At 43.5% G+C, this 14,429-nt stretch overlaps 1 protein-coding gene across 2 annotated transcripts in view; it reads left to right on the top strand.

The window, feature by feature from the left end:
* FRMD3 (FERM domain containing 3) overlaps positions 1-14,429 on the top strand; it is a 253,057-nt gene that overhangs the window by 153,772 nt on the left and 84,856 nt on the right. For both annotated transcript variants that reach the window (XM_003782974.1, XM_012813136.1), the window contains exons 4-5: positions 2,828-2,906; positions 8,820-8,917. In XM_003782974.1, coding sequence (XP_003783022.1) covers positions 2,828-2,906; positions 8,820-8,917 — 177 coding nt within the window. The remainder of the gene's footprint in view (positions 1-2,827; positions 2,907-8,819; positions 8,918-14,429) is intronic.

Genomic DNA, 14,429 nt, shown 5'->3' with positions numbered 1-14,429 from the left:
ACACAGGGCAGATAGGAGTGCATTCAGGGTGGAGGTGCAGGGTAGGGGGGAGGGCTCTCAAAACTCTTCGAAAGAGGAGGCATTAAAAGAGCTGGGGATGCTTATTTTTGAGAAGACTCAGAAGGACCAGGAGTCAGATGACAGAAGGGCTGCCCATGTTGGGAGACACTAAACCTTTCTGGAACTTGGAGTGAGGATGCTCAGGTGGAAAAACTTCCTACCTGCAGAAGTATTCAAAGAGGGCTACCTGGGGACTGTCCTGAGCCTGATCCGTATTACCTGATCCCTTAGGATAAGGGCAAGTCTGCTTCATGTATGATGAGCTCAGACGCCGATGAAAGCCATCTTGGGGCGTGGTAAGCTGATAGGCTGCACAGATAGCAGAGAAGGGACAGCTTTAGTTTGGAGTCATCTTCTGGGATCCTCCTTTCCCCAGTTCACCTCCAGTCAACTGGCTTTATTTTTCTGCTCCTTTTAAAACATTCTTCCATACTTGTTGATCCAACAATTCAATGTCTGAGAGTCTATATCATAGAATTAAAATACATGCCCTTAGTCACCTGTGAACAAGGATGTATGTGTGCGTGTTTGTGTTTGTATAAATTATAGAATAGCATGTTTGAATTACAAAAAGTGGAAACAACCTGAGTGACAACTAAAAGGAAAAGCTGAGTAAATCCTGGCATTTCATAATGTGAACTATTATGTAGTTATTAGAGACAATGAGTTAGATCCGTCTGCTGTTCTAGAGGGATGGGTGAGACAAGGAGCCAAGTGAGAAAAGCAAGACAGACGTGTGTGGTATGATGCCATTTTGCTAGAATAGATTAGAAATCCCTCCACATATAATCATGTTGGCATATATTTGTGTGAGGATGGCAAAAGGGATGGAAGAGTGTAGATGATGTTTTTGATATGGATTGGAGGGTTTGGGGCGGACTGGAGTAGAAGCCCGAGAAACAGATGGGGCAGGAACAGAGACAAAGGGAAGGAGAGCGAAAGGGCATGGTCCCTCTGTCTGTCTGTCCATGCTGTCTTCCAGCCATCATCTGTCTATGTATTTATGTAACTATATATCATCTACCTATTCTTCTATGTATGTATCTATCTGTCAGGTAGCTTCATAGCTTGTGCTTATACGTGCATTAATTTAGAGGACTTTAATAAAAGATAAAGAAAGAAAAAAATTCCTTCTGTCTTACACATTAATTCCATTGTTGGCTTTGTTGTTACTGTCTTGTAAGAACTGTTTCAACCTTCCTATTAAAGACATTCAGAGGTTTAATAATAAAATACAAAGACACTAGGTTTAACAGCTTAAAGGTAGGGCTTTAAACAAAAAGAAATTCGGGGAATGTTTAAAGATAAAATATTTTGATGTACCTGATTTTCTAGATATCATGAAAGATGAACAACTTGATCATTTGTGTTTTTCTATGTGGGATTTTCTTTTTTGCTATACTGAAGGTATCCATTTTCTCCTAGTACTCTAGAAAAAAATGTTCCTTTCTTATAACCAGAGAACACAGGGTCAAATTAGGAGTACCCAACTCAGTTAAGGAATTCCCTAGTTCCTGGTAGAGAAGTAGGACACTGAATGGAAAGTGTGTGTGTGTGTGTGTGTGTGTGTATGATCAGGTTTTTCTGCTGAGATTGTCAGCAAGATGCTGCCATTTTTTTTTTATATATGTGATTTGGATGCTTTCTATCAAATTATTTTAAGTAATTGTTTTCCATATCAAATTATCCTCATCATACATTCATGTTGGGTGCTGATGGTTCTTTCTGTATAAAGAATTTGTCTACATCTAGAATAACCCAGGCAGTGTAGAGTTGGATGACAATTTATCTTTGCTTACCTTGAAAGAGGACTTTGGAGAGAATGTGATGCTATTTCATATTCAGATGTGGATGCAGATTCAGAGCTGATACAGAAGCAGATGAGTAGGTATGTCAGCTCCATGGAAGTAGGACTACTGATCATCCTATTTCCTTGATATTAAAATGTTCCTTTATAGGTTAACTAAAATATGAATGTATCTTGCAGCATTTATTAGGGTAATATTGCAAGTCAATAGTGGTTTTATAATTGAAGGTGTTGGAAATCCTGTAGAATCCCATTGGCTGGTCACTGAGTTCTGGATGTTTGATGTAATTAGAACACTCCAGAATCATGAACCTCAACCAGAACTGCAGTCTCCACCAAGCTACCTTGGTTCAGACAAGCCAGGAAGCCGTAAAAGTGTTTATTTTCATGCAGGTGACTTGTAGATAGATAATCCTAAAAATGTACAAAGTGGGATCTGGGCGTGGCAGACTTCATTTTTTAAAACTCAATCTTATTTTGGAGGCACCATGATTGGGGGAAAACTAGTTGTGTACAGAGACTTCTTTTCCACCTCACAGGTTAAAATATCTTTCATGAGCCCCCCCAAACCTGAAGGATGCTGATGGGCAATTTGTCTGTCGCGAGGGGGTGGGAAGAATCAGAAAAGAAAACATTAAACGTTCTTTGGATGTGTGACTCGGAGAGGATGAAGGACTGAGGGCAAGCCGGGGTGTGAAAAGCTGTGCTGCTGGGCTAGGTTGCCTGCATTTCCCATTTGCTCTGGATGTCCCGTCAAGTATTTCCTTTGAGTTTTGTTGTTGCTGTCGCTTTGTTTTCCTGGGCATCATAGCTGCTTCTTTCAGGAAAAAAAAAAGTCAGCCTCTCCCTGGTCCCCACATCCTCAGCTAATCCACAAGGCTTCCCCGCTGCCTTCCCTGTGTGTGTTTGAGTCCATGGTCTTTGCGGCTTTTCTCATGCTTTTTCTTTATGATGTTTCAGCTCATCCACCATACACCATGTGCTTTAGAGTGAAATTCTACCCACACGAACCCCTGAAGATTAAAGAAGAGCTCACAAGGTATTTTCCGTTTGTTTGTATGTTTAACGTGCCCCTCTGACCAGCCAGGGCCCCCGAGTCTAGAGCAGATCATCTGAGCAGCCCAGGCACTGAACTCTGCCTTTGGGCTTGGAATGCTTCTCTTACACTTAATTGTCTTGGGATTTTTTTCAAACAATTGTCACTGGGAGTATAATTATGCAAAAAAGCAGCGGTGATGAGGGGGAGCTGCTCTCTGAACACATCTAACAGTGAACTGCTAAAAATAAATAGAAGATGGCTGTCTTCAGGCCATGGGCAAATTCATAGCTAGCACAGCCCCAAGTCCATCCTTAGTGAGGTTTTTGCGGGAGCTGTGGGGATGGGGAAAGAGAGAGAGAGAGAATGAATATGTGTGTGGAGAGAAAGGATAACAGATAATGGACATCATAAGTGGTGGTTGGAATTTTGCAAACTCGTCTGCTTTTTCCTTTTTATCAAGGCAAAATTCCCAGACACAAATTAATTGAACATTTTTAAATTGTATAGTTCAGTATCATTCACAGTATTGGGCAGCCATTACAACTATCTCGTTCTAGAACATTTTCATCACCCCCCCCAAAGAAACCTTATACCCATTACAGCACTACCCACTCTCCCCTTCCCCAGGCCCTAGCTGCCACAAATCTATTTTTTTCTGTATATTTTTGTATTCTAGGCATTTTATGCAAATAGAATCACACAGCAGATAGCTTTGGCCTGAGTTTGGCTTGAGAACTTTATTTATTTGATAATTTCTTCCTCATTCTTCTCCACTTGCTGTTATACATCCAGGGGTGAGTTAATCCAGGCTGAATTAGCTATGAGAGAGAGAGAGATTGATTGATTTTCCTACCTTCAGGGTGTTAATAGTATAATTGGGAAGATCAAATCAAATCCCAATGCCTCACTTTTGTCATTTGTTTTCTTTATAATCTTGTCCGGAGGATAAAAATTGAATATGTGTCACAATACATATTGAGATCAATAATCTGATGTTGTCAAGAAAAGTCCCATTTGAGAATAAAATAATAAAGAGTTTTTTTTTTTTAACCCTTCTCAAATATGTTAGTGTTTTTCTACCTTTGACTGAATAGTTCACGATGAACAGTGGGATATCATGAACACATCTGATGTTTCCAAAGGAAAATTAAGATGATCCACTGCCTTTGCATAGGTGGAAATGGATTTTTCTTGGTCAACATCATCCTCAGAATTCTAAACTAATTTGGTAACTGTGGAATGCCCAGGTCCTTCTGGTTTACATTCTCATCTTGAAGGCATTTAGTTTTTTTTTTTTTTTTTTTTTTTTGAGACAGAGCCTCAAGCTGTCCCCCTGGGCAGAGTGCCGTGGCATTACAGCTCACAGCAACCTCCAACTCCTGGGCTCAAGCGAGTCTCCTGCCTCCGCCTCCCAAGTAGCTGGGACCACAGGCGCCCGCCACAACGCCCGGCTATTTTTTGGTTGCAACCGTCATTATTGTTTGGTGGGTCCGGGCTGGGGATTCGAACCTGCCACCCTAGGTGTATGTGGCTGGCGCCTTAGCTGGTTGAGCTATAGGTGCCGAGCCCATTTAGTTTTTCTTGTATGATAAGTTATTTTATTGTAAGACTAATCTAAATCTTGAGAAGAATTTACTACATGTAAATTTCAGATTATATTCATGGCTAAGCCTGGGAGTAAAGAAATGTTAAGAGAAAGCCAGAAGCAAAAGGACAAAACAACAAAAATACCTACGAAAAAGTATATTGGAAGTCATTTTCCACTGTTCCTTCTCTTCTCCACTTAAGCCATCATCTTATAATTCGTTAGGTTCTGGGGCTTATGCAAATGCATACAATTGAATGTAACCAAAAGTACCTTAGTTTTCCTTATTTATTTATTTTTAGTAAGGAACATCTTTAAATACACAATGGCTCAATACTTTATGCCCCAGATCCTCTTATGTTTTTGTTGCTTAATCTTTTCATGCAGGAGTGATAGTAAAGAAAGATACATTTTATTCTTGGTGGCTATTGTATTAAAAAATGGGCATCCTGATCCTGCAGCCATTTGTAAGGCTCAGTGGATTATGTTGAATCTACAGTAATCCTTGATTATCTCCAGAGATTTGATATGAAAGCAGCTTTTCTTTTCCTAGGGAGCTTTCAACAAACTGATTTCTGAGTTATGGGATTAGAATCCAAACCTCTCATTCATCAGTAAATTGTTACTTGAAACTATTTTTCACTCCCAAATTCATCAAGAAGAGGAGGCAAATGCTAGTGTGTTCAATGCATATATTCAACACATGAAAAATAAATCTCATGGTATTTGGCCTGGTAGTTGACAGTAAAAAGGCAAATATTTAATCATGTCAAGTATTCTTGACCTTTGGTATTCTGAATGGTTTACAGCCAAGGTCCTCAAGGTGGTCTGTGAACCAGCACCAGGATTACCTGGGAACTGTTATAAATGCAGATTCTTGGTGCCTGCCCAGGATCTACTGAATCAGACACTCTGGAGCTGGGGCCTTTGAAGGGGTTTGAAGTCACCCAAAGAGGGTGTCTTGGCATGAGGAATGAAGAGGCTTGACACATAGTCTGTGCCGGAAGTCAGAAGAACTCTGGGAGGAACCCTCCTGAGTAAATCTTGGGTCTGAATTTATTATCACAAAGCAGGAAGAAGTAGTTAAAAGTTACTTATCAGACATCAGCGTTAAAAAAGGAAGAATATGGAGAGTGTCAGAAAGAATGTCTACAATTTGTTTTGCAAAATCTCAGACCTTAAGCAAGACCCTTCTGCCTCTAGCATCAAGAGACCTTTAGAATCTAGAGAATCTTTACCATAACCATGAGCCCTGGTATTGCCACACCTCACATATGCATTCTCCCCTGGAGGCCAGTTTTCTGATCCCCTGCACACACACAACTCCATGCCATTCTCATGATTCTCTAGGTCTCTCAAGCAGGAAGTGAGTCCTATGCTGAAGATCAGGGCTCAGTTGCCTCTACAGGGCCCAGGAATCTGTATTTTCATAAGCACTCCAGGTAATTCTATAGCAGTAAAAACATGAGAACCATTACTGTAAGACAATTTAGACTTTCAAAAATATTAGTTTCTTTTGGCAGATAATTACAATGTACAATTCAGATTCTGGTTTTAGTATGTTCACAGTTGTGTCACCACCACCATGATATAATTCCAAAACATTTTTATCACCCCAGTAGGAAACTGACCCAAGCAGTCATCCTCTGTCTTCCCCTCCCCCTACTTCCTGGCAACCACTAACCCTGTTTTCTATCATTATAGATTTGTTTGCTCTGGACATTTCATGTGAATGGAATCCTGTGTGGCCTACTGGGTCTGGCTTCTTTCACTTAGCATAATTTTTTCAAGTTTCATCCCTATTGCAGCACTTTCAGTACTTGATCCTTTTTTAGGGTTGAATAATATTCCATCGTAGGGATGTACCACATTTCTACCATATGGATGTACTAATAATATTCCATCATATGGATGTACCAACATGTCTACTATGTATTCATCAGTGGGTAGACATTTGGGTTATTTTCACTTTTCAGCTTAATGAATAATGCTACATGAATATTCATATATGAGTTTTGGTGAGGACCAAGATTCTGATTTAGTTGGCTCTAGGGTAGGATCCATAGCCCCACAGCACTGGTGTTTGTTAAAAGCTCCCACAGATGATTATAATATACAGTTAGTGTTGAGAACTACTGTTTTAGAACCTTATTAAGCAAATTATGGTCTGTGGACCTATGGCACAGTGTCATGTGGGAGCTTGTTAGAAGTCTGCTATCTGATGCTCACTACAGACCTTCTGAATTTATATTTTGCAAGATCTCCAGGTATTTCATTTGTGCATCAAAGTGTTAGAAGCACTAGTTTAGGGCAGTAGTCTTATTCTTACCTACCCAGTGTAATATTGTTTCTTTGACAAAATGCACCAAACTCTGAATATTAAATTTATCTGGGCTGCTTTTATCACATGAATACAATTCCATACTAAGTTGGGTACAGAGTGTCAAGTAGCCTCAGCCATGTCCCAAGCACCCAGCACAGTGCCCATCATAAAACAGGTGAGATAAAGATTCAGTGAATGAAAACATCTGTGAGCCACTGAGCCCTTCAGGGCATCCAGTGTGCTTTCAGTGAACCAGAGGCCAGACATAGTGCTCTGGGATGGAGAGGTTAATTGCCATCTCTGATTCCCGATGTCTTTGCCTTTAAAATGGGGACTGTACATGTTATTCCTCATAAGGCTGAGTAAAGATCAAATTGGGCACTGCAGGTGTGTACTAGTCAAGATTCTCCAGAGAGACAGAATATATAAACATATATAAATATATATATGTGGATATACACACACATGTATAGGGTATATCTAGAATAAAGTTTGTTATAAGGCATTGGCCCACATGATGATGGAGACTGAGATGTTCCACAGTCTGCTGTCTGTGAGCTGGAGGCACAGGAGAACTGGTGGTGTAGCCCAAAGGCCCCAGAGCAGAGCCAATGGTGCGGGCTCTAATCCACATCTGAAGGTGTGAGAACCAGGAGTGCTAAGGACAGAAGTCTGATGTCCTGGCCCAAGCAGTGAGACAGAGTGAATTGGGCCTTCCTCTTCTGTTGTGTGCACTTCAGTGGGGAGGGCCATCGGCTTTACTCAGCTCACCAGTTCAAATGCTAATCTCTTCCAGACACACCCTCACAGATAGCCGGAAATAATGTTTAATCAGCTATCTGGGCATCCCATGGCTCAGTCAAGGTGACACAAAATTAATGATCACTGACTGAGAGATTACCACACTGCACCACCAAGAATATGGGAAGAAAAAATGCAGTGGTCTCCCAAATAAGCATGGAAACAAACTATACACATCTGCAAAGTTACTTTGGTCAGAAACAATAGACCCTTGCCTACCTGAGCCTTGAATGAAAGAATTAACAAGGCTGAGAAAGATGAGGGAATCAGAGAGAGCTCCATCGGTATGTGGCAACAGAAGGGACAGGGACAAGGTGGGCCTGAGTCGGGGGTTGCGCGATGCTCCACCCCAGCACCCCTGCTGTGAGCTGGCCTTTGTTTGTTTGGTCTACAGTGGTTTTACAAACTTTTTGTAGAAATGTGAAATTCAGAGTTTCACTTGTAAATTCTTCATTTTGGGGGGAGAGTGGATGCATCTGGTCTGCTTTTTTAATGCCAGCACTGGGCTGGAACTGGGTGGCAGCCGACCCCTTCCTAGGGAGACTCTGCGTTACATTCTGCTTCCTCAACCACCTACACCAGCCCGTGTGACTCACGCACATTATAGCCTCTGTGTGCTCGGCCTTGGCAGCAGCTGAATGTGCCATGCCTGGAAAGGAGAAAGGGCCCTGCACAGACGACAGCTCTGGTTATGAGTTGATTGCCTTTCTGGCCTCATAATCACTATGGCTTTTTGAGATTAACATGAGTCTGACTGCCCCTGAGAAATGATGGGGCTGGTCTTGGAATACCAATCAAACTTGTTTCCTGAATTTCCATCTCAAACAGAACTTGGGCAGCATGTGTCTGAGATACAGGTGGTGCTGACAGTGACTGGGGTTGTCCTCCTGTGAGAGCTCCTGCCGGGAGCAGTGGCCACCTGCCCCATGGCTTTCTTCAGTTCTCATGCCTCTTTGAAAAGGCCAAGCCCGCCCAGCTTTGGAAGCTGATAAGACCTGCTCACCCACAGACACTTCAGATTTTACGAATTCCGAGGGCCCCTCTCAGCTTTCCTCTGGTTGCTCTAGGAAGGGCTTGGTGTGTCTCAGCCAATCCCTGGACCTGGGCAGGGCTCTCGTGACCCTGGTGGCAAAGCACAAGCAGGTCTATTTCTTCCAGTCTTCAGCCTAAACTTAGCGCAACTGTTTCTCCTTTTGTATTGCAGGTACCTGTTGTACCTTCAAATTAAAAGAGACATTTTTCATGGCCGGCTGCTGTGCTCCTTTTCTGATGCTGCCTACCTGGGTGCCTGTATCGTTCAAGGTAAGTCTGGCTACGGCTCACCCAGCCCCGGCACTGCCCTGAGGAGCTCTGGCTGTTCAGAGCCTCCCCCCCTCCCTCCCCTACCCGTCCTGCCTGAGCCTGTGGCAAGAGCCAGGCAGGGGTGGGTACTTAGCAACAGACCCCCCTATACACTTTCTTTCCCATACTAACTGGGTCCTGGTGGGAGGGGATGCTGAGATATTTACAGGAACCTCTGTAAAAACAAAAGCTGCTCTAAGACTCCAAGGTAGAATGAGAGGCTCTTTCAAAAGGGCTTTAATACGAAGCTCCAAAGGGATGCAGGATGCTATGTGTTCTGAGCTCCATTTGCTAGGTGTGGGGCCTGGTGGGCATAGTGGGGGAGGAGCTCTGTCTAAGAGGGTAGGTGTCCAATGAATGGGACATCCTGTAAGCATTTTCATGTATATATGTACATATTTTTCCATGTGTGTATGTACATACCTGTGTGCTTGTCATTGTGTCTAAATTCCTCAGCTTTTCTAGCCATATGACAGTGGTAGGAACAGATAGAGAACAGAGTAAGAAGGAAAAAGAAAAGTAGACAATTGCTGAGACCAAAGGAAAAAAAGGGGGACAATCGCTAAGACAGAGGAAACCGTTCCTTAGCTTAGACACCAACAGGGTAGGGAAGATGGACCACTACTTCTGGGCTACTACTAAAGCAGAACTAGGCAAGATTGTAGTTAGAAAGGTTTGACATTCAGGCTCTGCTCAACTCCTAAGACCCCTACAGATGGCTTGATCAACAGGAACTTTTTAAAGAAGAAACTAGTCAGCTTCTATGATTAATCAATGCCCTATCTTGGAGACTTGCTAAAGGAGAAGTCAGTTAAGGATAGTGTGGAGTCATCTTGACCAAGACCCTACATGAAAGAAATGCATAAACATGAGTTAAGAAATGCATAAACATTTCAAGTGGGTGGAGCAAAGTTAGGAATTGGGGAATAAATACAAGGGAAAAAATTTATAAGGGGTCCCTCTTTATTTGTGCGGAGGAGACCCCCACCTTCCTCTCAGGTGTGTTCCATCTGCTTATAAACTTAAAGGTGTTTATACACTTAAAGGAGTTCAACTTCCCTGTTAGATCCCCACCGCTGCTGCCTGACGTTGTCTTTTTGCTCTGGCTCTGCTGCTGTTCCTTGGGGTCCCCTTTTTGTGCCGGTGGAGTCAAAGTGCTTTGGGACTCTGGGGGCTGCTTGCTAGGAGCACCCAGAGAAAGCCCAAACTGGGGCTAGGGTCTTCATAGCTCCCTGACAACGTGGTGAGAACCGCAGGCCCGTGATGGGTCAGACCTCAAGGCAAGTCTCTCTTCCCACTTCCTGTCTATTTCACGGTAGGCAAATTACTCATGCTCTTTAAGCTTCAGTTTCTTCTATTAAATTGAGAGGTCATCCTCTCTCCGTGACCATGTGATTTCAAGAGGCCATGCCACACCAGGCCGGAGTGCAGTTGTTCTTTTTAGGGTGGAATAAGTCCCCGGGGGTGAGGATTGTGGGAACCAGCTAATACGTTGACCTGGGCTGGCTTTTGGATGTTTCTGCCTCGTAAGGAAAGTGGTTTGAGGGAAGGAGGCCTCTGGAGCCTGAGGGAGCACATGGCTGGGCTTGTCTCAGCACCCAGGTGGAGATGGCGCAGGTGTTCTGGTCCCTGGGCCATTCAGGAGGCAGCTGGCCTTACGCAGATGATCTAGCCCTTTGTAGCCAGAATGCTAACAGATGTGTTTGTGAGAGAGAAGGGGAGGGCAGGGGCGAGACGGAGGGAAGGAAAAGGGGGTGGGGGGGAGAGATGACTGAGCATGACAGTCTTGTGATGGAATAAGAAGGGAGCTGATGAAGGGCCATAAGCTACTCATAGGTGACAGTCATCAGCCTGTCTCAGAACTAAGCTTCATTCACTGCTAGGGAAACCTATGGTTCTCCTGGGGATTTCTCCGTGGCCCAACTCTGTCCCTGTGGGATGCCTCGTGCCATGAAATAGTTCCTCCGTCCCCATTCCCAGGTGTGTTTGGTCTGTCTGCGAATTCCGAAGTGGGTGTATGTGTTGTTTTTTCCCTCCTTCTCTAGGGGCAACCTAGTGCTGGTAGCAGATTTTGGCAGAGGCGTTAAAACCCTGGGGGATAGCTCAGTTTAAAGCGGTAGAACTGCAGTGATGCAGTGATGTTCCCATCATAGCCCTTCCTTGTGCTGGGAGGTGGGCCGTGCACTTCTGAAAGCTCAGCGTGAAGGGCCTTTACTTCCCACAGTTCTCTTCCTCCCCGGGAAAGGCTGCACACTCCCAGTTAGGGTGCCCTGTCTCCGGTGAGGGAAAAGGGAATCGATACTAATCCAAGCACATGATGATTTCAGAATGCACTTAGGCTTTACTGAATTATCATCAACTCTTTAAGAACAAGCTCCATACAGATCTATAATGGCTAGCTCTCCATCCTGTTTTCTGTTTGATGTAAAACCACAAAGCCTCCATCCAGATAATCAAGGCCCTATTTTCCCTCCTGCTATCATCACTGACCACCTGCACACGGACGCGGTGGGGAAAGTAGTGTTGGAAACGCACCGACAGGCCTTTAGGCTCTGAAATGCAGTCCTGTCTGTGGCTGTTTGTAGCGAATCGGTCCTAATGTTCTCTCATGCTGGGGGTAAGGTCTTCAGCAGCTCTGGAGGCCGTTTACACACGCAGATGGAGATGGGCTTTGTCAGAAGTGCTTATTCTCACAGAGCAATGAGGAGAGTGCAGGAGATGATTAGCACCCTGGAGGCTGTGACGTCTTATCTGTAGCTACTCTTCTAAGGAGTATGTTGTAAGCTTCAGTAGATTCTGAGTATACGAAAAACAGCCAGTCTTCCAGAATTTTGCTGCCCATATGTGCTGAACACATGAGCCTATTTAATACATGCAGTGTACATTCTTTCATAATGCAGATTGCAAAATAAACACACAAAATCCCTGGGGTCTGTTTATGTTCTTTCTTGGTGAAAATATCTTTCCTTTTTATTTTTTTACAAAACAGCACCATGGGGGGATTGAACGTGCCTCCTAGCCCTGGTGCATTTAGCTGCTGTGGAAGTCTTGACTCCTGCTAGGTATTCAGAACTCAGTTCGGATGTCCCTTGCTTGGAGAAGATGTCAGGTTGTCCCCAAGTACTGTATCTGATACAGCCTTCCTCCTGCACCTCATTCTTTCTCTCATCTTGTTTTGGAGTCTTGTGAGCACTTAAAACTGAAATTATCTGTGTTGTTTGAGAGCTTATTATATGTTTCCCCCTACAAAGAGTCTAACTGCATGGGAGGAGGACCCGGGTGCTGTTTTCACTGCAGTCTTCCTGTGTCTGGCTCTGCACTAGGATGTGTTCAGTGAATCAGGAAATTGCACCAGTGTGTGCTTTCCCGCTGCACCTGGGAAAGATTGGGTGGTTGCCTGCTGGGATGGTGTTCACAGCCTCATTCGTTTATTTGTTCATGTGGTCTCTAAACATTTACTGAGCAGCTGTAAGTGCTACAATACAAAGTCCTCAAAGGGGGACAGACAAGTAAACAGGCCAGTGTGATGATGCATTAATGGCTACACAGAGGGACACACAGGTCTGGTCTCTGCTGTGACCCAGCAAGGGTGGGTCAGGGAAGGCTCCTGCAGGAGTTGACTCTGGTGCTGGGACATTCCCTATCTGGAGCTCTTCTGGAATGAGTCCTCTGCCAACCAGGGGTAAGCCTGCTACCCTAAAGACTTCTCACCTCTGATCTTACTCAATTGCTTCAAACTCCTTGGCTTTTTTTCTTAGAATTGAATTCTTTCAGAAAAGTACTAGAGCCTGATTCAAACCACAGGCGATCCAGTGTGTTGTGTGTCACTTGTCACAACTTGACTCTCAAAGTCATGTGTGGGAGAGAGAACCCCAACTGCTCACCCAGCTCCTCTTGGTATGAAAAGCTAGAAGTCCTTCTTCATTCAAAAACTGCCCTCCCTTCACGGGGGAGGTCGGAGCTGAGGACAAGCTCTCAGGGATGAGAGAGCAGGGCCTGTGGTGGGGGTGGCATTGGTTTTCACCTTGTCAGCAACCCTAGGTGGTCTTCATGGCCTTTCTTCTTGAAGTTCCTGGCATTTTCCAGACTATTCAGCTGTAGTATTCAGCAGTCCAAGTCCCTTGTACCTTGAAAGTTTTCTTTGAACAAAAAGTGCCCCTCATAGATATCACCTTCCCTCCCCAATCACACTGCAAGGTGATGTTTGCATTGAAGTTGATCCATTTTCCTATTTGTGGTCCATTATCTCATCACCTATGAAAAATGGGGCATTAGGATATATCTCCTAAGTTCCAGGCCCTACCCAGCTCACACTCCTATGTGTGTGTGTGGTGTGTATGTTTATAGCCAGGCGTGTTATGTGTGTTTGTTTTGAACTTAGGCTGAAAAACATCATCAGTTCATGGCCCACTCTCAGCATGGGTCCCCTTGGCCCATCTATTGATTGATTTCATTTCTCTTTCTCCATTATTCTCTATTTCCATTCCTAAAGGCAACAACTGGGTTCCTATATATCTCTGTTTTTATATATATATGAAATGTAAAATCATTATAAAATGATTAATATTGTTTTGTGTGTATATACTTTTAAATTCCATAAGTTAAATGGGGCTGTAGAATGCGTCTTATTCCTTCCTGGGCTCAGAACACTGCCTTTAACATCTGCGTTTCTGGGTACACATCTATTTTGTTGCTTTTAACTGCTACAGAGTGTCCTAGGGGTGTGACTCTCATGATTTGCTTCTCTGTCCCACCAACAATGAACTCCCAAGTTGCCTCCAACTCTGATTATCGTGATCAAAGCTATGATAAAAACAAAAAACAAATTTAAACAACTCTGGATGTACCCTTTTTGGCCCCCAGAGTTTATTTAGGATACATGCCCAGGAGTGGGAGTGCTGGTCATAATAGTTGACTAAATACTCCCACCCTGCTCTCTAGAAGAACAACATGTATCTGGGGGATCCCCCAGAAGTAGACAAGTGTTTCCATTTCCTGGTGTCTCTGCCAATTTCCTAGTTTGGGGCCAATGTTATAGTTCTAAAGTGATGTCTTGTTTTGGTTTGCGTGCCTCTGATTGCTGATGAGTTTGAGCCTATTGTGTTTCTCCTTCTGTGGATTGTCTGTTCATATCCTTTGACTGTTTCTCTGCTGGACGTCTGCCCATTGATGTTCAGGAATTTCTTCTTTATTTTTGATATTAGTCCTTGTCAGCTTTAGATTTTTCAAAATCTTCTTTCCATTTGTCTTCTGTTACTTTGACTATGATGTCCTTTAAGAAGCAAAAATATTTGAATTTCGATGTGATCAAATTAACCAACTCTCCCTTATGATGGATAATATTTTGGGTCTTATTTTAAAAGCTCTTCCTCCTGTGGCATACATCCTAGGTCATTCTAAGAACTTTTAAATTTGACCTGTGGCATCTTTTGTTGTTGTTGTTGTTGTACCCCTTCCTGGCTTGGGTATCAAG

The sequence above is a fragment of the Otolemur garnettii genome, unplaced genomic scaffold, assembly GCF_000181295.1.
Source record: "Otolemur garnettii isolate 467f Iridium unplaced genomic scaffold, OtoGar3 scaffold00006, whole genome shotgun sequence".
Taxonomy (NCBI): domain Eukaryota; kingdom Metazoa; phylum Chordata; class Mammalia; order Primates; family Galagidae; genus Otolemur; species Otolemur garnettii.
Note: the sequence above shows the minus strand (reverse complement) of the source record. Positions and strands in the feature narration are given on the sequence as shown.